We start from the raw sequence: 26,720 nt of genomic DNA, 5'->3' as shown, positions 1-26,720 counted from the left end.
AACTGAAGACCCTCAGTGCCTTGGCTCCATCGAGAATTCCGTCTACGAAAGTTATGAACAGAAAATCCTTAAGGACATCCTTCAACCTTCTCCCAAGACCACCACCTGAAATTGCATCTCCCCACATTTGGCGGAGCATGTTGGTACGTACAATAAGATTGGGGCAATCAGACATGAGTTAATTCTCCTTTGGTTTGATCCCACTCCAGATCTGAGCTGCCTCACACTGACAACCAACTTCCAGTCGAGCAACGTTCGCTTTCCCTCCACTACTGGAGCCCACACCTCATGTTAGGGCCAGGAGGCACTACAGCGCAGTGAAGCAGTGTGGATTGCTCACCGTTTTCAGGAGTTAAAAGCAAAAATGGACATTTGGAGGGGTCGGGGGTGGGGGGGGCTCTTGTGTGTTGTAATGGATTCCACAGAGATGCGCGTATTATCTGTGCATTCCAGCCCTGGAGGAAGCTCCACGATATAACGTAAAATTGCTTACTGCCTGCATCCACACTGAATTTAAGATTATCCTTAGCTATGCTTTCTTTAATTCCACTTGGAGTGACAGCGTCCCCTTAAAACATCTCCCCACATATACAACCATGATCTTTTCACGTTCACTTTTTTACCTTGACATTTTTGAATATAGATAAAGTTTTGTTTGTTTTATTGACCGTAATGTCGAGGTTTTGTGCTCAGCATAGAATGTATTGTATTCAAAAGATATCTCAAAACCAGAATTCCATTCCTGTGGCCTTTAAGACCTTTGCAAACCCCCTTCTGTTGCAGAGATCGATAGAAATACCGTTAGCAGCCTGGACAAAATGATACAACTCAATTTCATGTAAAATAATTCATGCAGGCAGACAATAATGTTATTAGATTTCTTACAAATTGAACAAAAATAATGTTTTTTGTCCTGGTGTAAGTCAGTTGTGACACAGATTAGATAAAACAAACATCAGTATGCCGTGTAGTATTTGTCTCTTGGTAATGTAGATAATATACTACATTTCTCCCGTTGATGTATTGGGCCTCCATGTTTCTCCATCCGACAACATTTATTCAATAATAACTCTGTCCGATTGGGACTGTAGATATCTTTATTACAGCTTAACCAAATAAATTTAACTTGGAAAATTAATTTGGCAGCCAAGACACAGGAACGAGGATTAAGCCATATCTCTGCAATGCTCGCCAATCATAATCAAAATTGCTCAGTGGGCAGACAAGCCTTTGCTGTATCTTCTTACAATGTACTGAGCTTGATTGACACTTGCTTGGCAGTGGTTTCCCGCCACACACAAACCATAGTACTAGCTGAGTACAGCGGATCCTTACGTATCCGCCATTCTGCAGTCAGGGAACTGCAACTTCACCGATTTACAGTCAAAAACTCGTATCATTCACCCAAAGTGGGTAATAATTTACACTACCGCTCAAAGGTTTGGAATAACTTTTTTTCAAATCAAATTTTTTGGCCAGTCTCAGATGTGGCTTTTTTTGGCAGTCCTGCTATGAAGTCCAGCATCCTGAAGTCGCTGCTTCACTGTTGATACTGACACTGGTGTTTGACGGCTACTATTTAGTGCAGCTGCCAGGTGACCACCTGTGAGGCGTCTTTGTCATAAACGACACACTCTCAGATATTTGTCTTCTTGCACAGTTGTGCAGCGTTTTTCTGTCCTTGTTAGACCCAGTTTGTGATATTGCTAAGGATGTTTTTTTTTCTTTTATGATTACAGTCACCCCTGGTTTAATTAATTGGTAACAGACCTGCCAGCGGTAAATTAATTTCCACGATATAGGATTCCAAGTCAATAAATGGAATATGTTTGTAGTTGGAGCACGGAAAGTCTGTTATGACTTTGTAAATATGAGGGATTTATGTTGCCGATTTTGATACCAATCATCCATGAGTGAAATTGACTGATTCCGACACCGATCATATGGAATAATTCTTGTTTGTTTTTTTGTTTCGTCTTGCACAGTTGTGCATCGTTTTTCTGTCCTTGTTAGACCCAGTTTGTGCTGCTCTCTGAAGGGAGTAGTTAACAGCATGGTAAGATATTTTAGTTTTAGTTAGGATTTTTAGATGGCTTTTCTAATCATCTATTAGCCTTATAAAATGATGAACTTGGATTAGCAGCCATACCAGGAGATTGATGCAGAGGACTGACAGTTGTTGATAGTAGGCCTCTATGCAAAAATGTACATCCTTCTTTGAAAATCATCTCATTCATTTTCATTGTTTGTGAAATGGATACAAATGTTTGCGAAATGCATGAAAATTTGCAAGGGATGTTTCGCCAAAATGATATGTACTGTCATCCCTCACAGTATCACAGTTCAGTTCTTGCTACTATAACTGCAACAGTCGCTTTTATTGAGCATGTTGGTCCAAAACATCCACATCAAGATAGACAGAGAGGGAGGAGCAAGCCATGTGGCCAACATTTTTGGAGGTTTTGGTAAAAATACCAACACCACAGTTATTAAAGCACTCATGACACTATTTGTGTTTTACGGTAAGTGTCACATTGAACAACAAGTACTGGTCTAAAGCCAGTGCTGCAGTATTCCCTGTTATATAAAAAGCACATCATTTCATCCATAAGGTGCACAATGGGTGGGACAGCATGTTCGGTCCACATGCGGGGATACGCAGCAGCTCACAAACAGGCAAGAGATTATCCCCACGTGAAAGAGCTCCACAGGCGTGTTCAATTTTTTGGATAATAAGAATTATTCAATGCACACGTAAATTACCTGCTGTCGGAATTATAGATACGTGTGTGTATTGCTTATTTGTGCACCAGGTTTGCAGCAGCATGTTGCTGATGTCATATTTGCGGACAATCGGTCACGGCTCCTTATGTATTTTTATCAACACTGAATACCCCGGGATAATCTTGCACAGTAAACACTGAGCTCATTGATGCTTTCAAAATGTGAAAATAATAATGACGGGACTTGATCTTGTTGGTTCAAACACCCTTGCACCATGCCATACCTTTTTGCATTCAGTTGATGTGTACTTGAGAGCATGAATAAGGACATCAAGGTCATTCAAAGTGAACTTAAGAAGGTTTTAATAAGTTATAGGTATACGTATTTCCAGAAAACACATGCATTTCACTTTAGAGCAAAATAGGGGCGTAAACATTAATATCAATGTCACTCCTTTTTCCACTTTCTTTTTTTTTTTTTCGAAAAATAACAATAACAATAACAACTTTCATCTTAAGTAACTTCCGTCATACATACATTTCGACCCCCAAAAATAGTTAGTGCACTACCGCTCAAAAGTTTGGGATCACTTGCAAGTTTCTTTGTTTTCCAAAGAAAAACACATTTTCATGCATTTCACAAACCTTTTTTTTCCATTTCTCAAACAATGAAAATGAATGAGATGATTTTCAAAGAAGGATGTACATTTTTGCATAGAGGCCTACTATCAACAACTGTCAGTCCTCTGCATCAATCTCCTGGTATGGCTGCTAATCCAAGTTCATCATTTTATAAGGCTATTAGATGATTAGAAAAGCCATCTAAAAATCTAAACAAAAATCTCTTACCATGCTGTTAACTACTCCCTTCAGAGAGCAGCACAAACTGGGTCTAACAAGGACAGAAAAACGCTGCAGACAAATATCTGAGAGTGTTTAGTTTAAGACAAAGACGCCTCACAGGTCGTCACCTGGCAGCTGCACTAAATAGTAGCCGTCAAACACCAGTGTCAGTATCAACAGTGAAGCGGTGACTTCAGGATGCTGGACTTCATAGCAGGACTGCCAAGAAAAAGCCATATCTCAGACTGGCCCAAAACATTTCCAAGTGATCCTAAACTTTTGAGCAGTAGTGTCTATTGAAGCATTCCATGTTGGTTGACACACCAAACATTTATTCCTTTCTGCTTCCAAACCTATAATTATTCCCTATGAAATGTAGTTTTTGTTTATTTGTTACTATCCGTGTCTGTTTTGGTTTTCCTCAGACCTTACAGTGCAAATGAAAGATGAAAACCAAGGTACCACTGCAGTTGACCCGTAGCACAGCTGCACTCTATGTCACTGTAATAAGGAGATATGAAGGCTAATGTGTGGAAATCCGCAGTGTCTACTGGGGCAGTAGCATGAAAGGAAGTGACCCATGACGCTGAGTATGCTTGATGCTTCCAATAGCATTTACCTAGCAGCTCAATCAAATGCAAGCCATTTCACAGAGGGACTTCTTGGCAAGCTTCAAAATAGAAGCCATCACTCTTTATTTGCCACTGAAGTCATTGCATAAAAGGAGTACAGTTGAGTGGAAATCCGCTCCAAAATTTAGCAGATGTTATCTGTAAAAACGTTTTTTTAAAGAGCTTGACGTGTGTGTTTTGTGTCACTTTTCTCGGTAGTTGAGGTATGCAGCTCGTGCACCATGACACATGACAGGAGCTTTTATTTGCTTTTTTATGCAAAAAGTGTTGTTCCTCAGGCCTGGGGTGTTTCAGTGAAATAATAATAATAATAATATAAATAATAATAATAATAATTGATAAAAATGGGGGCGGCACGGCGGTCGAGTGGTTAGCGCGCAGACCTCACAGCTAGGAGACCAGGGTTCAATTCCACTCTCGGCCATCTCTGTGTGGAGTTTGCATGTTCTCCCCGTGCATGTGTGGGTTTTCTCCGGGTACTCCGGTTTCCTCCCACATTCCAAAAACATGCTAGGTTAATTGGCGACTCAAAATTATCCATAGGTATGAATGTGAGTGTGAATGGTTGTTTGTCTATATGTGCTCTGTGATTGGCTGGCGACCAGTCCAGGGTGTACCCCGTCTCTCGCCCGAAGACAGCTGGGATAGGCTCCAGCACCCCCCGCGACCCTCGTGAGGAAAAAGCGGTAGAAAATGAATGAATGAATGAATGATAAAAATGGAAAAAAATGTTCGTGAAATGGATAAAAATGTTTGTGAAATGGAAAAAATTGTTTGTATTTGCAAGTGATCCCAAACTTTTGAGTGGTAGTGTATTTCTTCTACACTTAAGAAGCCAAAAACGTACCACTTCCACATTGGATGGGAGGATAACTTATTTTTCCACTCACGCAATAAACAAAAATAAAATGCTTGTTTGTCGGCGGTCTCTCAGCGTTCAGGGCCCTAATGAATGAGAGACACATCACCTCTTGATTTTCCCTTTTTGAGTCTTATTTGAGTCAAAGCTAAGGTTCCAAGGATGACGGCTGCATGGGTAATGACATGTATGACATGTATGACATGTCATATGACATGTATGACATGTATTACTGTAGATGTTTACTACCGTAGATGTTTACTACTGTAGATGTGTGACAAGCTGCTGGTCAGAACCGCATACAACAAGAAAGCAAGACGATGTCCTGCATCGCCATCCACACTGCTCCTCCACACCCATGCTTTGCTATGTTCTAAAGGACCAAACTCATTTTCTTTTATTTCCTCCCGTGTGCCCTGTTTTGTATTAGGGAGGGCAATTTTTGAAGAAACGTCCAGCAGGCTTTATGAATTCGCTTGTGAAACATTTTCTTTTCTTTTGCTTTTATTGTGTAGCCAGTGATGTTTTCACCGAGGCTTTGAACTCCATTGTTGCCACGGCAACTGTGCGAGAAAATGGGAAGCTAATTATTGACAGTGGCCCCCAGTTTGAAGTTGTGCAACACATATTTAGCAGATTAAAAAGCCACCAGAGCTCAATGAAAAACAGTAGCTGATATAAAACCAACACTTAAGTCAAAGCAATATTTCTAGCGCTAAAGGATGTGTTGTGTTTAGGTACTAGAAGACGTGCGGAACATGCTGGATGTCAGACTTTGTACATGTTACATATTGTTATTACTTTAAAAAAATGAATGTTGTGCATTTAAATTATTTTCCCCCCTTCATATTACAACTTCAGCCCTCACATAGTTTGTCTTGTTTTTTGCCTTCTTTTTTATTTTTGTAATGCGTCACATGGCCCCCAGGCTGCACGTAAGGAATGACCTGATGGCCTACCATCCCACTTCTGACACCATTTGTCACTGAGCACTCAGATGTAGGACCCTAGGCCCCGATCTCAAAGTATATTTGGGTTGAAAATCATCTGCATTAGCTACAAAACATTCACTTATTCAAGGGTTCATCACAAACATGAATGACCTAACGGCTAACCATCCCACTTCTGACACCATTTGTCGCTGAGCCCTCAGTTATAGGACCCTAGGCCCCGATCTCAAAGTATATTTGGGTTGAAAATCATCTGCATTAGCTACAAAATGTTCACTTATTCAAGGGTTCATCACAAACGTGAATGACCTAACGCCTAACCATCCCACTTCTGACACTATTTGTCATTGAGCCCTCAGTTGAAGGACCCTAAGTCCCGATTTCAAAGCACATTTGGGTTGAAAATCATCTGCATTAACTACAAACGTTCACTTGTTTAAGGGTTCATCACAAACATGAATGATTTAACGGCTAACCATCCCACTTCTGACACCATTTGTCACTGAGCCCTCAGTTATAGGACCCTAGGCCCCAATTTCAAACCATATTTGGGTTGAGAATCATCTGCATTAACTACAAACGTTCCCTTGTTTAAGGGTTCATCACAAACATGAATGACCTAACGGCTAACCATCCCACTTCTGACACTATTTGTCATTGAGCCCTCAGTTGAAGGACCCTAAGTCCCGATTTCAAAGCACATTTGGGTTGAAAATCATCTGCATTAGCTACAAAATTTTCACTTGTTCAAGGTTTATTACAAGCATGAATGACCTAACGACTAACCATCCCACTTCTGACACCATTTGTCACTGAGCCCTCAGTTATAGGACCCTAGGCCCCGATTTCAAAGCATATTTGGGTTGAAAATCATCTGCATTAACTACAAACGTTCACTTGTTTAAGGGTTCATCTTAAGCATGAATGATTTAACGGCTAACCATCCCACTTCTGACACCAATTGTCGCTGAGCCCTCAGTTATAGGACCCTAAGTCTCGATTTAAAAACATATTTGGGTTGAAAATCATCTGCATTAACTACAAACGTTCACTTGTTTAAGGGTTCATCACAAACATGAATGATTTAACGGCTAACCATCCCACTTCTGACACCATTTGTCACTGAGCCCTCAGTTATAGGACCCTAGGCCCCAATTTCAAACCATATTTGGGTTGAGAATCATCTGCATTAACTACAAACGTTCCCTTGTTTAAGGGTTCATCAAAAACATGAATGACCTAACGGCTAACCATCCCACTTCTGACACTATTTGTCATTGAGCCCTCAGTTGAAGGACCCTAAGTCCCGATTTCAAAGCACATTTGGGTTGAAAATCATCTGCATTAGCTACAAAATTTTCACTTGTTCAAGGTTTATTACAAGCATGAATGACCTAACGACTAACCATCCCACTTCTGACACCATTTGTCACTGAGCCCTCAGTTATAGGACCCTAGGCCCCGATTTCAAAGCATATTTGGGTTGAAAATCATCTGCATTAACTACAAACGTTCACTTGTTTAAGGGTTCATCTTAAGCATGAATGATTTAACGGCTAACCATCCCACTTCTGACACCAATTGTCGCTGAGCCCTCAGTTATAGGACCCTAAGTCTCGATTTAAAAACATATTTGGGTTGAAAATCATCTGCATTAACTACAAACGTTCACTTGTTTAAGGGTTCATCACAAACATGAATGATTTAACGGCTAACCATCCCACTTCTGACACCATTTGTCACTGAGCCCTCAGTTATAGGACCCTAGGCCCCGATTTCAAAGCATGTTTGGGTTGGAAATCATCTGCATTAGCTACAAAACATTCACTTGTTCAAGGGTTCATCTCAAGCATGAATGACCTAACGGCCATCCGACTTCTGACACCATTTGTCTGGTCTGAGTTTCAGGAGCCCTGCTTCCTGCCAGACTGTCTACCTGCTCTAATCGTACAATGATTTATGACAGAAATATGATAAAGAACAAGATTGATGTGACAGTTTATGGTGTTTACCAAAGAAAGGACAAGCGATGATATTAGGAAAAGATTAGATCTATGTTTGGAACCTGTCTGAGGAAAAAGTCTAATTTTGTTAGTGACAGACATTCTTTCTTGAGGAGACTTGTTGTATTGACTGATATTGATATCTAAATAGCCACTCTGTGTTCATAACAGATGATTCATTATTGCTTGTTGTCCACAACATTAAAAATGGCTTTTTTCTCTTCCTGTTTTCCATCCCTTGGACCAAACACATTCAGGTTAGACGGTGTCTCCAAAGTGGCTACCCAAGTGAATGCTAATACTGATGCTAATGAGCTCAGCTCTGTAATTGACTGGTAACCTGTCAAGGGTGCAACCCGCCTCCCCTCCAGTGTGCAGCCTCTATAGGAAAAGGGATTAGACACGGGATCATACTTTATCACCAGCAACAGCTCAAAGTTAACGTCCGTGTCACCAGTTTTGGATTGGAGTGTACAGTCGTGGCCAAAAAGTTTGGGGAGTGACTTAAATTTGGTGGCTCAGTAACTCTGCTCCTTGTACAAAAATATTGTAGGATTTGCTAATTTTTATATAATTTTAAATTGTATTTATTTATTTTTTCCCAATATTGGCCTTTTTTAGAAAACACATCTCATTGACTCTAAGTCAGTAACAATACAGTGAAATTAATCTGCGTGATGGCAGGGGACACGGAATATGTCAGTGATAACAGTAGTGATGATTGGACACAATATGATTTTTGATATCATTGTATAAGTTTTATTGAGTTAGAGCAGGGTTTGGCAAAATGTTTGACTCGTGGGCCGCATTCAGTTAACAAAATTGTCCGGGGGCCAGACTATATATCAGAGGTAGGGAACCTATGGCTCGGGAGCCAGGTAGGGCTCTTTTGATGACTGCATCTGGCTCTCAAGCATTTCTTACCACAATAAAAATGTATTTTTTCATTTTAAAGTAAACATCACAGAAATGACTGTTAAAAATAATATTAAAAATCTTTTAAAAATCTTTTAAAAAAACTTTTTTATGCATTTTAATCCGTCCATCTATTTTCTACTGCAATACGGCCGACCATATCCATCTTTCCTGATATTTTCCAGGTCAAACACCAAAACTTGATTATTACTGGGTAATGCGGTAGTCTACCTCGGTCATTGAGATGTCAACATGTAAATATAAACTTTTCTCCTTTAGTCAAATAGTCACCTAGCTAAAGCTGCAGAACCAAGCCTTCTGGCAAAGATGGCCAAAAGAATGAAATATACTGAGTATGGTGCAAAATTATGCAGCAGCAGAAGTTGTATTAATGGCAACAAGTATTTGATTTATTATTAGACACTGCGCTGCTCACGAAAGTGTGCTGGCCACACCCCATTGGCGTGGGGTAGTGTGCCTGGTCTACGTAATTAGAGCCCATTATATCTAAAACTGTTGGTCTTACATAAAAATGCACACATTTTATTGCATTCAATGTTTAAAAAAATGTATATGGCTCTCACAGATACACATTTTAAAATATCTGGCCTTCATGGCTCTCTTAGCCAAAAAGGTTCCCGACCCCTGCTATATATTATATAGTCTGGTTATATATAGTATATATACTACTTAATTCTATAATTCTAACAGTCCACCTGGAATAATTTATCCATTATATATTCTGTCTTATTTTAGGAGAATTTTAAACATCAGACCCCCTCAAATAACGTAATAAAATTACAATAAAAGAGTATGTGAGCATCCCTGACTACAACATGACTGACTATTTGAAAGTAATGTTGCCAGCTTGTAAAATATTTAAATACTTTGGAAGCAACTGGTGGGCCAGATTCAAATGCTTAGTGGACCACATGTGGCCACCGGGCCATAGTTTGCCCACCCCTGAGTTAGCATCATTTGGCCCCATCACTATAACTGGTGTATGTCAGAACCAAAACAGAAGGTGTTCAAGGTGCTCCCAACGCTAATTAACGCATGCGATGGAGGAGGACGCAAAATATATGACAGTGATAACAGTAGTGATGATTGAACACAATATGATTTTTAGATATCAATGTATAAGTTTTATTGAGTTTGAGTAATTTGGCCCCATCACTATAACTAAATATATGACAGTGATAACAGTAGTGATGATTGGACACAATACAATTTTTAGATATCAATGTATATACAGAAGGTGTTCAAGGCGCTCCCAATGCTAATTAACGCATTCAATGGAGGAGGACACAAAATATATGACAGTGATAACAGTAGTGATGATTGGACACAATATGCACTTAGATATCAATGTATAAGTTTTATTGAGTTAGAGTCATCTGGCCCCATCACTATAACTGGTCGATGTCAGAACCAAAACAGAAGGTGTTCAAGGCGCTCCCAATGCTAATCAACACATGCAATGGAGGAGGATGCAAAATATATGACAGTGATAACAGTAGTGATGATTGGACACAATCCAAGTTTTAGATATCAATGAATGTACCAAAACAGAAGGTGTTCAAGGCGCCCCCAACGCTAATTAACACATGCAATGGAGGATGCAAAATACATGACAGTGATAACAGTAGTGATGATTGGACACAATGTGATTTTTAGATATCAATGTATATGTTTTATTGAGTTAGAATAATTTGGCCCCATCACTATAACTGCTGTATGTCAGAACCAAATGTGTTCAAGGCGCTCCCAATGCAATGACAGTGATAACAGTAGTGATGATTGGACACAATCCAATTTTTAGATATCAATGTATGTACCAAAACAGAAGGTGTTCAAGGCGCTCCCAACGCTAATTAACACATGCAATGGAGGAGGACGCACAATACATGACAGTGATAACAGTAGTAATGATTGGACACAATGTGATTTTTAGATATCAATGTATATGTTTTATTGAGTTAGAATAATTTGGCCCCATCACTATAACTGCTGTATGTCAGAACCAAATGTGTTCAAGGCGCTCCCAATGCAATGACAGCGATAACAGTAGTGATGATTGGACACAATACGATTTTTAGATATCAATGTATGTACCAAAACAGAAGGTGGTCAAGGCACTCCCAATGCTAATTAACACATGAAATGGAGGAGGAAGCAAAATATATGACAGTGATAACAGTGGTGATGACTGGACGCTCCATGCTTTTTAGACATCAGTAAGTTTCTGTTATTTGGCCCTGTAACTATAGTTGAAGGCTATGCTGGGCCTGTGTTGGCGGAGGACACGGAAGGTAACCATCGTTATTGGCTTAAGATATGCCTTTATTTATCCTTCAGTAGGGAAATGTACCTGTATTTTTTTTTCCTTCAAACAGCACATGAATAATGACTTCCACTGTGAGGATCACAAACATGAAGCAGCAAAATTACCGAAGAACAAACCTGAAGTCGCTCCCAACATTCTTGGCCATGGTTGCATACATTTGTAAAGCTTTTTTTTTGTTACACCGCAACCATGCCAAGATGACCGTCATGGTGCTTTGTGTGACTGGCATTGTTGCCGAAAGCACCGACACATGCTTGCTCTTTGTCCTTGTTGCAGGAGTTAGCTGTAAAAGCATTGCCTGGCGTTGAGTTCATCATGAGAGAATTAGAGTGGGAGATGTCAGCATTTAATTTCCCAGCAACACATCAGTGAGGATGCATGAGTGCTCATCTGCTAGTATTTTATGATAAAAGCAAGGTCACCAAGAGTTTATTACAACACTTTATTGAATTGCATCCCAAGACTGGCACACATAAAGCTCGACTAACAGTAAGATGATAGCTACACTATATTGGCTTTGCATTTGTGTGTGTGTGTGTGTGGTTGTCGTACACATGCAGTAAGCGCCTCCGCTTTTCTGTTTACAGCCAGGAAGTACGACAGCGGTGAATATCTCAATATCACTGGCATCACAAGGGACCAAGCCGGGGACTACGAATGCAGTGCTTTAAATGACATCGCCTCTCCTGACACCAAAACAGTAAAAGTCACAGTCAACTGTAAGTACGCCTCTTCATTCCCCCTGCATGCCTCCCCGCCGCAAAGAAAGTGCACCTTCCAGAAGTTGCAGAAGAAGGGGAATGTTTAACATATCTTAATATTTAATGCGAGAATTCCCTTTTTGTCTGCACGTATGGGTGATTAATTCACGCTAAGGGAAGGTCTGACTGTTCCAAGCTCGATTCCATTATGCAGTTAATGAGTCTTTCAAAAGTGTGAGGAGACAGTAATGAGGAGCCATGACAATAATGAATGATACTGGGCCTTAGCTGCCCGTGCTCCCGTGGAAAAGCACAACTAAGAAGCCTGAGAGGGAATGATACCACTTCCTTTCTCTTTTAAAAGCGCTCCTACTTTTTATTCTTTGGGGTTTCTGCATAGATATGATTTGGACAAGTTCACTATGGCAAAGTATGAGGCAAATCCAATCAGGATGAGTAGATTTTGTTTGGATAAATATTAGTTTGGTCGCTTATTTGTGGTTGAGTACAGCCTATTAGTAAGCTACTATATACTCTATAAATGGGTTTAACCCTTAGATGCATAAGTGGGTCAAAAATGACCCGGTCAGGTTGTTTTCTTGAAATATCTTCGTAATGAAAAATTATTTCATATTCCAGGTATTCCTCAAAAAACATGTTTTTGATATCATGCCGTTCACATTTTTAACTTATCTTTTATACATTTTAAGAAATTTTTGTTTTTGTCTTACTACCCTAACCTTCCATAAGTGGGTCAAAAATGACCCGGTCAGGTTGTTTTCTTGAAATATCTTCATAATGAAAATTTTTTATCATATCATATACCAGGTATTCCTCAAAAAACGTGTTTTTGATATCATGCCATTCACATTTTTAACTTACCTTTTATATATTTTAAGAATTTTTTGTTTTTGTGTTACTACCCCAACCTTCCATAAGTGGGTCAAAACTGACCCGGTCAGGTTGTTTACTTGAAAAATCTTTGTAATGAAAAATTGTTATCATTTCATATTTTAGGTATTCTGAAAAAAAAATGTTTCACATTTTTAACTTACCTTTATGCAACACACAATGGATCCACACATTTTCTATTGTTGTACGGGGTCATTTTCTTTTTCAAATATGTAAAAAAGTGAAAAATGAAGATGTTTCTAATATGAAATCATTCTTGTGTGGTCCTAAATATAATATTAAATATCATACAAGTGACAATTCCGAACCAAAATGTCAAAATTGGCATAAAAACGCATTGATTCTAGCATGGGTCATTTTTGACCTACTTATGGAAGAGTGTAGGGTCCAGTCACTCGTGCATCTAAGGGTTAAATGATCTCACATAATCAAAATACACAATTATCACATACCAATAATAATAATCAGAATTAGAATAATAACATGGGTTACTTTTCCTGTCCGTCTGGCACTGAGGTCCCTCAGGGAACACAAACAGGAGTTTTATTTACCTCTTAAATGGCTTATTTACTCTTAACACTTCGACTATGTTGGGTCATACGAGTGTAAATCCATTTAAAGCCACCATTGAAGCGACAACAGCCACAGCAGGAAATAGGCTGTCCAGAAAACAGCAAGGAACAGCTAACAGCTAACAGCTTTTATCAGATTTATGTCTAACATGTCGGATTTTTAAGTCCGAAAACATCACTGTCAAAGCCCAAGTCGAGTTGTCAGTCTTTGATGATACTGTCGACTCAAGTCATCAAAATTGGGTCCACACCTCTGATATGTAGTATTCTACACAGTAATGTTACTGTAATGATGGGTGTGTCTACTATATTAGGTACTAAGAGTATAAAGGTGACTATATTTAATTTCTAGAGGGCTCTAATAATTCATTCATTCATTTTCTTCCGCTTATCCTCACAAGCCTATCCCAGCTGTCTGCGGGCGAAAGGCGGGGTACATCCTGGACTGGTGGCCAGCCAATCACAGGGCACATATAGACAAACAACCATTCACACTCACATTCATACCTATGGACAATTTGGAGTGGCCAATTAACCTAGCATGTTTTTGGAATGTGGGAGGAAACCGGAGTACCGGGAAAAATCCCACCAATGCATGGGGAAAACATGCAAACTCCACACAGAGATGGCCGAGGGTGGGATTGAACTTGGGTCTCCTTGCTGTGAGGACCGAAGTGCACCGTTGATTTTTGAGAAAATTAAAGGCTTTTAAGTGTGCCTTATAGTGCAGAAAATACAGTACTAATTATTTTTGATCCGCATACTGATTTTTGGCTTGAGCCCTTTATATTGCAAAATTGGAAACGAACCCAGGTCTCCTAGCTGTGAGGTCTGCGCGCTAACTACTCGACCGCCGTGCAGCCCGGCTCTAATAATGTTAATGACTATTTAGAAGGTCATAAAAAATGTATATTATTTAACTACAAAATATATTCTACTTCCTATTTTACAGAAATTCACTTATCACTGTTGGCACTGGAAGGAATTAACTTAGTCACAATTTAGTTTTGGCAGTAATTTTCATTCAAACTCGAGTCCTACGAAAAGTGTGTGGCATCAGAAATCCTAAAAAAAACTATGTTCCAATAATTTTCCCAGCTCAGTAGAAGTTTTCCAGCTTATGCTATGAAGTCTTGTGGTCATTATTTCCGAGTAATGCCTGGCGCTAATGAGTGGAACTTAACATGCCAGTTATTTATACCTTTACCGAGACTCTGGTTCAAGGATGAGAGGTTCTTCGAGTACCATTCCGCTAACCACTCGTCCGCCGTGCAGCCCGGCTCTAATAATGTTAATGATTATTTGGAAGGTTATAAAAAATGTCTATGCTCTAACTACAAAAAAAATATTCTACTTCCTACTTCACAGAAATTCACTTATCACTGTTGGCACTGGAATGAATTAACCCCGATAAACGAGGGATTTCCTTCTAGGAGTCACAATTTTGTTTTGGCAGTAATTTTCATTCAAAGTCGAGTCCTACGAAAAGTGGATGTCATCGGAAATCCTAAAAAACTATGTTCCAAGAATTTCCAGGCCGCAGTGTATTTTCCAGCTCAATGGAAGTTTTCCAGTTTATTATCTGAAGTCTTGTGGTCATTATTTCGGATTAATGCCTGGCGCTAATGAGTGGAATTTTACATGCCAGTTATTTATACCTTTACCGAGACTTTGGTTCAAGGATGAGAGGTTCTTCGAGTACCATTACGCTAACCACTCGACCGCCGTGCAGCCCGGTTCTAATAATGTTAATGACTATTTGGAAGGTTATAAAAAATGTCTATGCTCTAACTACAAAAAAAAAATTCTACTTCCTACTTCACAGAAATTCACTTATCACTGTTGGCACTGGAATGAATTAACCCCGATAAACGAGGGATTTCCTTCTAGGAGTCACAATTTTGTTTTGGCAGTAATTTTCATTCAAAGTCGAGTCCTACGAAAAGTGGATGTCATCGGAAATCCTAAAAAACTATGTTCCAAGAATTTCCAGGCCGCAGTGTATTTTCCAGCTCAATGGAAGTTTTCCAGTTTATTATCTGAAGTCTTGTGGTCATTATTTCGGATTAATGCCTGGCGCTAATGAGTGGATTTACATGCCAGTTATTTATACCTTTACCAAGACTCTGGATGAAAGGTTCGTCTAGTAGCATTACCCTAACCACTCGACCGCCGTGCAGCCCAGCTCTAAGATTAAGATTAAGATATAATAATGTTAATGACTATTTACAAGGTCATAAAAAATGTCTATGCTCTAACTACAAGCAATATTCTACTTCCTACTTCACAGAAATTCACTTATCACTGTTGGCACTGGATAACCCTGATAAACGAGGGATTTCCTTCTAGGAGTCAAAATTTTGTTTTGGCTGTAATTTTCATTCAGTTAAGTCCTAGGAAAAGTCGGTGGCGTCAGAAATCCTAAAAAACTATGTTCCAAGAATTTTCCCAGCTCAACAGAAGTTTTCCAGCTAATGATATGAAGTCTTGTGGTCATTATTTCCGAATAATGCCTGGCGCTAATGAGTGGAACTTGCCACTTATTTATACCTTTACCGAGACTCTGGTTCAAGGATGAAAGGTTCTTCTAGTACCATTACGCCAAGCTAGTTCTGAATAAGGCACGTCCTCATCTGAGGACACTTTCAAACTCCAAGCATGTGCCGTTTCCATCCGGAATGACTGAACTGATGAGGACGAGTCTGCTGTCAGACAAAGTCGCCGCTCTTTGAGCACCAGCGTCCTACTTTGAGTAGGAGTAAGCTGTCGCTCTTCAAGTGGTACGGCCATGTTTCCTGCCCAGAGTTATCATCCTCTGACAGATTGTCAGAGCGTCGCTGTCACTGAGCAATTGCTCATCCCTTTTTTATTGATTTCTGACATGCTGGAAAATTGTGCAGACCTTGTGGCTTCCTTCCTTTTGTGGATTTGTAAATGAAGCAATGGAGAACGGTGCTGAGGGAAGTATATTTTGACATTTATTTAATAATTTTTACTCGGAAAAAAGTTGTGTATTTGAATGTTTTTAAATTAACAGATGCACAGTGATCCCTCGTTTATTTTGGTTAATTATTCCCGACCATGATAATGACTTTCTAAGAAGTATTTATAAATGGGATAGTAAGTTACAGCACAGAAAACCTGTTTTCATACATTTTTTTAACATTAGAAAAGCCCTCAAGACATGAAATAGCACCCCTATATTCAACTTTACGCTCCTATTACCCAATATAGTAGTCCTAATAAGAGAAAATAAGACATAAATAAGACGCATGCATGTATGTGTTGTTGTAAATGTGTCCCGGGGCTCCGAAATATGAGTAAGGCTGTCAAGAGTTGAGTTAAATTGACAGTAGCCCCTGTTGTTCCAGTAATGAATCTGGTGCTTGTGCGTCTCACTGAACATTAGCGTAGCATTACTGACACCTAGTGACCAGGGTAGAACACTACATATCATCACATCATGTCTTTGAATGCATCTTCTGAATGCCTTATATTTATATTTTACTTTATTTAGCCATTGTCATGCTTGAAAATGATTAATTTAAACTAAAAATGCAGACAATTTGCTCAGATATGCATATTTTTGGACTAATAGTAGACCGTACTTAACCACAAAATGATTTAATAATTAATGTATTTCTCAAAAACTGTGGTCAGGAGAGTGATTGCTGTATGAGATTACTTAAACTCAAACAATTGCCTGTTGTTTGTTTGTTTGTTTGTTTGTTTGTTTGTTTTTGTACTTCCTGTGGTGGCTGTTGCTGAATTACTGGCACCAAGTGACCGGTCGAGAATACTACGTATCGCAACCTGTCCTTGAATGTGTCATCTGAATGTCTTATATTTGTCTGAGATTTGACTATAAGTTATAATAGGCTGTAGTCAACCACAAAAAATCGTGATTCATGTTTTTCCAAATACGTATATTTATAGAAAAGATCAGGTTTAGTGCAGTTTTAAGATGTAAAAACGGACACAAGGTGGCAGAGGTGCCTTTGGTAAGTATCTTTCCCATGGATTAATGCACTCCACGGCAAACAGGAAGTGGAAAAGCATGGATGAGTGAAGCGTGCACAACACAATATTCCATGTGCCTTAAAAGATCAGTTATGTCTTTTGAAAAATGTCTAGGATGGAATGACTAATATACTTTAGAAAAACCGTCATAGACTGAAGCTGCAAAATTGCAAGCACAAAGTGGCAACGGCCTATTTTATTTTATAAGGTTACTTGAAAAATCTTTGCAAGCTGAGTCCTGGACACCTAATGGTTCTGAGATGAGGCTAAAATATCATATTTTCTCTCCAAATGACGCTGCATGCTTTTGATGGTTGGATTTGAAAGAGGAGGCCACAACTTCTTTGTACGATGAGTAAATCTTCATGCTTGCTATCTGTCGCCATGAATATTTATGATCCCTGACATCCTTTTTGAGTTATGGTCAACACGAATGACTGTGCTTGCTCATGAAAGGTCCTTTGATTTATTACTCACTGCAAAGTATCTTCCTTCGCATATTTGTAGTTTCCTTACTGAAGGTGACTATAGGATGCATACAGAGGTAAGGGAGTGGTGCAACAACTGTTCGGAGCGTTTGGACCGTGTCCCAATTTCTGTGAGTCATGGTAGGAAGGTGCGAGTGCAAACAGTCGAGTCATTGGCTGCCACTTCCTAAACCCGGGATGCTAAATCACAAACCAATAAAACACGATTGGACACACAACGGAAAACGTTTCAACGGGAATGATAGCAAGTGGCGTTATGAATAAGGATAGCCCCTTTCACACAACCGTGATTCGTCTGGCTTTTTTCTGTACGAGCGACAATGACACAGGAAGGGCGGAGCAAGATGCCCCACCAGCATGCTGCTTTCAGGTGTCTTAGGTCCTGTCTGCCGCGTTCCTGTGATTTTTATTTACCATATTTTCCGGACTATAAGTGACACTTTTTTTCGTAGGTTGGCTGTTCCTGCGACTTATACTCCAGAGCGACTTATACATGAAAAAAAACTGTCTATGTTACATAAACACTGGACACCTTTTCTGTTCATGTTTATTTTTTGTGTAGCTGAATAACCATTGTGTTAGCATATCTTACACCTATTCAGCCTGTTCTCTATTCTTTTATTGTTAGAACTTGCCTTCCAAGAGGACGTAATTTTTTGGTCAAGTAGTTTGGAAAATAATTTACCCGCAAAAAATGCGACTTATGTATGTTTTTTTCGAACTAATTATGCATTTTTGTTCTTGTGCAACTTATACTCCGGAGCGACTTATAGTCCAGAAAATATGGTATTTGTATTTTTTGCATCTACACTGTGCTGCATTGGTAAATAGTTGCATCGAAAGGATGTAATACCCAAGGCACACCTACATGTGGCGCTGTAAAGACGCAGATACACACCAAAATATAGAAAATGAAAGAACGTATACGCAGAAGTATGTCCGCTTTCGACTACCAAGGCTCGTCTTGACTTATGACAAAGTGGAATTACATCTACAATTAATTTTACAGAAAAAGACAACAAACTATTACCGCATTTTCCAGACTATAAGTCACACTTTTTTTCATAGGTTGGCTGTTCCTGCGACTTATACTCCAGAGCGACTTATAAATGAAAGTGTTTAACACTGGACACCTTTTTTGTTCATGTTTATTTTTTGTGTAGCTGAATAACCATTTTGTTAGCATATCTTACACCTATTCAGCCTGTTCTCTATTCTTTTATTGTTAGCGTAAATTACCCGCAAAAAAAACTTGACTTATACTCCAGTGCGACTTATGTATGTTTTTTTTCTACCTAATTATGCATTTTTGGCCTTGTGCGACTTATACTCCGGAGCAACTTATAGTCCAGAAAATATGGTATGTTATAAATATTCAGATATTCTGTCAGCTTGGCATCAAAGCTCACCGATCCACCACCACTCAGTCCATTTTGGACACCAGTTCGGCCGTCACACTGAAATGACAAACCAGCATTTTTAATTTTTCCCGTTCTGAAAGCCGTTATCAAAAATAAACAATAAAATACTACAAACTTGCAAACCGTGTGGATAGCTCCTCCGCCTTAACATAAGGAATGGCGACTGCAAGGATTGTGGGATAGGAGTCTGAAGTTCTACACCGAGACCCACCTTTTCTACACACCTTTCACACACACTGACGCTGGTACGTAAAGTCCACAAGTCCTGGGTTAGATATTCTATGATGGCTCTGATGATTTCTGTTCGAAAAGACGCTTCAGATTAATCGACTAGGAAAATAAACATTAATTGCAGCCTTTATCTATGACGACTTCAGCAATTATTTAATTTTATGCTTCGTACTTGGTCAGGCAAAATGATCTGACACATTTGTCGGTTAAATAAAAGGCAAATAACGTAAAGTACATATAAAGCCATTTTCCTTTGTTTCTTTATCATGCCATTGTTTTTGGATTCTTTTTCATTTGCTGCCATGAATTGGACTGGTGAGCATCGCAAATGAATCGAGCGTTCCATTTGCACATGATCCCGCCCCAGCTCCAAACACCATCTTGTTACGGGTTACCAACTTCAGAGCTACTGGATCTGCATTGAAACCAAAATTAACCGTCTGACCCCACATCGCCAGAACTGATTTAATTTTTAAAACAAAATAATAACACTTTTGCCTTTTATTTAACCTAAAAATGCATCAGATCATTTTGCCTGACCATGTTTAAAACAGGCATGGCTACATTTGTTTTACGCCAGGAGCAGGCGGAATCCTAGTCAACGATGAAGTCGTAAACATCAGTCAGTCATAACCGCATCAATCATGCACGGGTTAGCAGTTTTCTGCCCACTTTACAAACAATTCATTTTCGGAGGGCATAACAGTGTCGTTAACCTCGGGGCTAATTGCAGATTAAGGCCACTAATTAAAATAAGCAAGTAATGAAAACAAAGTTAAGCTCCGTGATGGCGTTATGGTAACATTCAGTAACACTAAGCCCGCCGTTTGGCGTCCTGAGATATGAAGAATTAGAAATGGAGATTGAGGCATCTTCATCGAGTCCATCGTTTAACCCCGGGTGGAATTGGTTGAAGGTTCGTTCGCAAGGCTGCCGTGATGCGGCCGCTCGAATAAAATGACAGACCTGCCTTTCCTCTTGTCGTCGTATAATCTGCTCCTGAATTATTTTATCAGCTCAACGTGAACAACGGCAGTCACGCTCCTAAAGCCCTGCTAGCGTAAAATACAATTCCTACTAGTTTCCACCTTCTAAAACGTGATCTCTGACCTACTTTCCACATTTACATAATTCATCCTCGCTGCAGGTTATTGGCTGACGTTCTCCCGGCACAGACACAAAGGTATGAGGTGCCGAGGCTCGGGGATGGATGAGGCAGGGACCACCATCTCATTTCTGATAACAAGGCGCTAATTAATGAATGAAGCTCTGCGTCCATTAGTGGCTGAATACAAATGAAGCAATAACACAAAAACACAACACAAGTTTTCCTTTCAACACCGTGAAATCAAACTCATCTGACCTTCCTTTGTGTTTTAAGAAACACTCTGCAGAGACGCTCTTTATTGAACGGCACTCCGGTGTTTGACGAGCACGATGTTGCAAGAAGTCATTTGACAGTTTTCACAAGCTTTTACCACTTCCATCTGCCTTCTACTACATTGATGTGTTCTTTTTCCAGGATGCCTTCATATGCTGCAACGTTAGCCACTATGGAGCACTCCAGATGTTAAAGCCAGTTTGCAGGGATCGAACATTACAGGCTTTTTGATGTCCTCCTTGCAGCACGCATGTTTCAAATACACGCTGCACACCTTTTGGTGGATAAACTGTGAAGTCGTGAATGCAAGGCCTTTGATGCTGTTTAATTTGGACTTCAACTAAAATTGTGGGTAAAATAGTCTACCGTTGTTTAATGGCCATCCAGGTCGCTGGTGTGTGTGAATGACGGGAAGAAAAGCTCTTGGTCGGCATGTATAAAGTTGATGACAGCACATGCTGTATTTCAAATTACCACACAGTAATCCCTTGTTTGTCACGGTTCATTGGTTCCAGACCCAAGCGAGGTAAGTGAATTTAAAGTATAGAAAACCTGTTTACGAACTTCTAAATATGTTTTTTAACAGTATTAGAAAGGAAATAACCTTATCGGGTCATTGAATCCATTATAACTGCTTGGTCAGGTTGTCTTAGAAGGCGTGAGCAAGCTCAAATACTAGGCGTGAGACTAGATAGGACAGCTCTAGTCCACGAGTAATGGTAATGGTTTAATTTCATTTGAACATGCATCAGATAACAAATGAGTGCATCACATAATTAGTTCAAAGTTCCACATGTCCAAAAGGAGTAGGAAGAAGCAAAGCTTATTAAATCCTACCCCTCCATCTGGTACTTTTACAATCAGTAACTGTTACATTTGTTCATTTTCTGCCTTTCTAATATACACTACCGCTCAAAAGTTTGGGATCACTTGGATTTTTTTTTGGCCAGTCTGAGATATGGCTTTTTCTTGGCAGTCCTGCTATGAAGTCCAGCATCCTGAAGTCGCCGCTTCACTGTTGATACTGACACTGGTGTTTGACGGCTACTATTTAGTGCAGCTAGCATCGTTTTTCTGTCCTTGTTAGACCCAGTTTGTGCTATTGCTAAGGATTTTTTTGTCTTTCATGATTCCAGTCACCCCTGGTTTAATTAATTGGTTACAGACCTGCCAGTAATAAATTAATTTCCACGATATAGGATTCCAAGTCAATAAATGGAATATTTTTGTAGTTGGAGCACGGAAAATCTGTGTATGACTTTGTAAATACGAGGGATTTATGTCGCCGATTTTGATACCAATCATCCATGAGTGAAATTGACCGATTTCGACACCGATCATATGGAATAATTCTTGTTTGTTTCTTTGTTTCTTCTTGCACAGTTGTGCATCGTTTTTCTGTCCTTGTTAGACCCAGTTTGTGCTGCTCTCTGAAGGGAGTAGTTAACAGCATGGTAAGAGATTTTAGTTTTAGCTAGGATTTTTAGATGGCTTTTCTAATCATCTATTAGCCTTATAAAATGATGAACTTGGATTAGCAGCCATACCAGGAGATTGATGCAGAGGACTGACAGTTGTTGATAGTAGGCCTCTATGCAAAAATGTACATCCTTCTTTGAAAATCATCTCATTCATTTTCATTGTTTGGGAAATGGAAAAAAATGTTTGTGAAATGCATGAAATTGTGTTTTTCTTTGGGAAAAAAAAAGAAATTTGCAAGTGATCTCAAAGTTTTGAGTGGTAGTGTACAGTGCATCCGGAAAGTATTCACAGTGCTTCACTTTTTCCACATTTTGTCATGTTACAGCCTCATTCCAAATTGTATTAATTTAATCTCTTACCTCAAAATTCTACACAAAATACTCCATTATGACAATGTGAAAAAGTTTTTTTTTTGACTTTTTTGAATTTATTAAAAATAGAAAACTAAGAAATCACATTTAAATAAGTATTCACAGCCTTTGCCATGAAGCTCAAAATTGAGCTCAGGTGCATCTTTTTTCCACTGATCATCCTTGAGATCTTTCTACAGCTTAATTGGAGTCCACCTGCAGTAAATTCAGTTGATTGGACATGATTTGGAAATATAATCTATGTCTATATAAGGTCCCACAGTTGACTGTGCATGTCAGAACACAAACACCAAGCATGAAGTCAAAAGAACTGTCTGTAGACCTGCGAGACAGGATTGTCTTGAGGCACAAATCTGGGGAAGGATACAGAAAAATTTCTGCTGCTTTGAAGGTCCCAATGAGCACAGTGGCCTCCATTATTCGTCAATGGAAGACGTTTGGAACCACCAGGACTCTTCCTAGAGCTGTCCGGCCTTCTAAACTGAGCGATCGGGGAAGAAGGGCCTTAGTCAGGGAGGTGACCAAGGCCCGATGGTCACTCTGTCAGAGCTCCAGCGTTCCTCTGTGGAGAGAGGAGAGCCTTCCAGAAGGACAACCATCTCTGCAGCAATCCACCAATCAGGCCTGTATGGTAGAGTGGCCAGACGAAAGCCATCAGACCAGAGAATTTTGTTTCTCATGGTCTGAGAGTCATTCAGGGGCTTTTTGGCAAATTCCAGACGGGCTGCAATGTTCCTTTTACTAAGGAGTGGCTTTCGTCTGGCCACTCTACCATACAGGCCTGTAAGCTGACATTGTTCTATAGTATAGAACAATGTGAACAGTGCATTATTGCCCACTTTTAATGCAGTTCGGCACAGGATCGGATATATGGATAGTCCGGTTATATTGGTATTTTTTCTGACTTATATATATATATATATATATATATATATATATATATATATATATATATATATATATATATATATATATGTATATATATATTATTACTTTGTATTTTTATTTTATTTAGTTTTTGTCACATACCGAGTACAATTTGGACTTCAACCAAATATCAAAAATAATTGTTCTATTATTCCATTCCAGTTCCTTCCCCTTTTCTGGGTCTGGGTCACAATGACAGCACCCTCAATAGGGAAGCCCAGACTTCCCAGCCCCCCGCCACCTCGTCCAGCCTCCCCAGGGAGAAACTAAGCTGTAAACTATGAGACATAATCCCTCCAACATGCCCTAAATCTACACCAGGGCGTCCTCCTGGCTGGGCATGCCCTGAACACCTCACCGGGGAGGCATGCAGGAGCCCTTCACCATATCTCTTAGGTTAGATAGATCTGGGAGCGTAATTGAAATACTTGCTATATACAGTGTAGCACCTTGGGTTACCCAGCATGCCTTGCGGCATATAACTGGGGTTTAATTTGCCTGTATGCGGTAGATAAGGTTGCATGGTGCGTTCGATATGTGTTGGCTTTCTGTTACCGTTGTTCACACCACGAGTGAGGTGGGTGTTGGGGTTAGTGACCTCCTGTTTCTTTCACATGTCAGTATCCGTATGATACTGATACATATTGATGTTTTGTGCAGGTTCACAAGGAAACACACCGCATCTCGGTAATGCCATGCCCTTCACTGCAAGGCTCCTCAGCAGTTAGGTGGTTCTCGCTCTGCTTCCAACTTTATCAGCCATGGTACGCCCCCTCCCTCTTCCGTTGCCCCGCAGACCATGTTCATAAAAAAATAACATATTTTGCTTTCCTTCTTACAGTAATTAGCCAACAAAACATGATTGTTTTCAATTATGACCGTGCATATTTGACTTGCTGAACAGCAAACCGCTTCTGCTGCAGTCCAGATGGATTCGAGGAGTAATTGAAATGCAGAGACCAACCTTAAATGTTTGCGATGCTTAACATCACCTTGTTACTTGTTTGCTCCACGCCCGCACTCCCCAGAAGGAGGCCCACTCATCTGGGACAAATTGGAAGTCAGGTCCAGGATCATATTTCAAACGAGCTAAACATTATTAGTGTCACTTAATGGCATAAATTTAAACTGTGCTTACTTTAGCATAAGTATGTTTACACAGCGCTAACATTCTTCTTTACCCATCATTATGTGCTATAAATTTGCACAGCATTGACATTTATTGTTGATTTAATTAAATGTGTGTATAATGCGGTCTTGCATTTGAATATTTGCGTGTGAAAAGTGGACCCCATGCCGAGGCGGAAGGTGCATATCAATCAAATAGTAAATATGTGCTCATAGAATACGTTGGGCGTGATGTAACTGTTAGAATAAAATGTAGATAGAATGAACATAACGTTAGTTATCACCCTTATATCCATTTGCTTAGACAATAGAAGGAGTGTTTGAATGTGCCGAAGAAAAAATGTTCCCTTGACCCTGATCAGAGACCCCCAGCGACCCCCAGGTCCTGGAAGTACATGGATGCGCCAACAACGAGCCTGCAGATGTTCATGTTAATCCTGCAAGAATGTGTCAAGCTAAGAACTCATAAAACAATAAAAGTAATTACTCTCACATACACACACTCATAGACAAACAAATACAGCTCGTGCAACTGCCCCCCCCCCCCCCCCTTAGAATTGCACAACCATGTAGTAGGGACCCCCGAAAAGAGAATAAAAAGAAAGGAGTGGCATGTCACTGGGTATGTTGTTTCACTCTCCTCGCTGCGAGTAACTTTGAATATTATTGTCTGTCTCTTCTGTATTTCTGTATTTAAGTGTTTTTACAAGTGTCACTGGAGTTTGAACCTGACAGTAACATGAAGGAAAAAGTTGCAGTTGGTCTGCGTTTTGCAGGTATTAACACTGTGGCTTACATCTACAAAGAATGAAATAGACCCAAGTCTTAAGTAGAGTCATCGTCCTCGAGCTGTTGGGAAGTAAATCTGTCTCTCCACATCTCTCCAGAGCTCTCATCATGATTGCTATTTGGATTCGGTGCTGCATTCAGGGCACGATTAAATGAGCCAAATCTTGATCTTTTGCAGACTAAATGGTCTTGTTAGTTCCACTTCAGAATAGATTGACACAGTCGCTTTCAGCTCCTTCTGCAGTTTTCCGATTGGAATCTCAAATGCTGACGTTGTGCTTCCTCGTTTTTGATTGACGTTGGACGTTCGTAGTCGACGTGTCCTCACAAAACTTTAGTTAGAAAAAGAATAAGAAATAACTCTTTATTTCTAAAATCACAAATACTTAAACTTGCTGATATAGTTCATCTTCAAACAGTTAAAATAATGCATAAGGCTAAAAATAACCAATTAGCTAAAAATGTCATCCAATATTTCTCTACAAGAGAGGAGAAATGTGATTTCAGGGAAGAAGTACATTTGAAACACTTATATGCTAGGACTACGATAAAGACATAGCATTTCAGTATATGGAATCAAACTATGGGATGGTTTGAGTAAGGATATCAAACAATGCACAACGATGAGCCAATTCAAGAAACAATACAAGCAGTTGATGTTTGCTAAATACAAGGATGAAGAGTCTTGAACCAGTCATGATGTGCTATATATATCACTATATTGACACTTACTATGGTACCCATTATGGCATTGGATGCTCATATCACCTCGTACCTCGGTACGTGACAAAAAATATGAAAAATTGAAAAAATAATTTAAAAAATCTTAAACTATTTTAGGAAAGCAGGAAGTGAACAAATGTAACAGTTACTGATTGTAAAAGTACCAGATGGAGGGGTAGGATTTAATAAGCTTTGCTTTTTCCTACTCCTTTTGGACATGTGGAACTGTGAACTAATTATGGGATGCACTCAATTGTAATCTGATGCATGTTCAAATGAAATAAAACCATTACCATTACCAA

At 39.5% G+C, this 26,720-nt stretch overlaps 1 protein-coding gene across 2 annotated transcripts in view; it reads left to right on the top strand.

The window, feature by feature from the left end:
- negr1 (neuronal growth regulator 1) overlaps window positions 1-26,720 on the top strand; it is a 193,005-nt gene that overhangs the window by 84,049 nt on the left and 82,236 nt on the right. For both annotated transcript variants that reach the window (XM_058074094.2, XM_058074095.2), the window contains exon 4: window positions 11,860-11,991. In XM_058074094.2, coding sequence (XP_057930077.2) covers window positions 11,860-11,991 — 132 coding nt within the window. The remainder of the gene's footprint in view (window positions 1-11,859; window positions 11,992-26,720) is intronic.

This window comes from Doryrhamphus excisus, linkage group LG4, assembly GCF_037039965.1.
Source record: "Doryrhamphus excisus strain RoL-2023G ecotype Guam linkage group LG4, RoL_Dexc_Guam_v1.1, whole genome shotgun sequence".
Classification (NCBI taxonomy): Eukaryota; Metazoa; Chordata; class Actinopteri; order Syngnathiformes; family Syngnathidae; genus Doryrhamphus; species Doryrhamphus excisus.
Note: the sequence above shows the minus strand (reverse complement) of the source record. Positions and strands in the feature narration are given on the sequence as shown.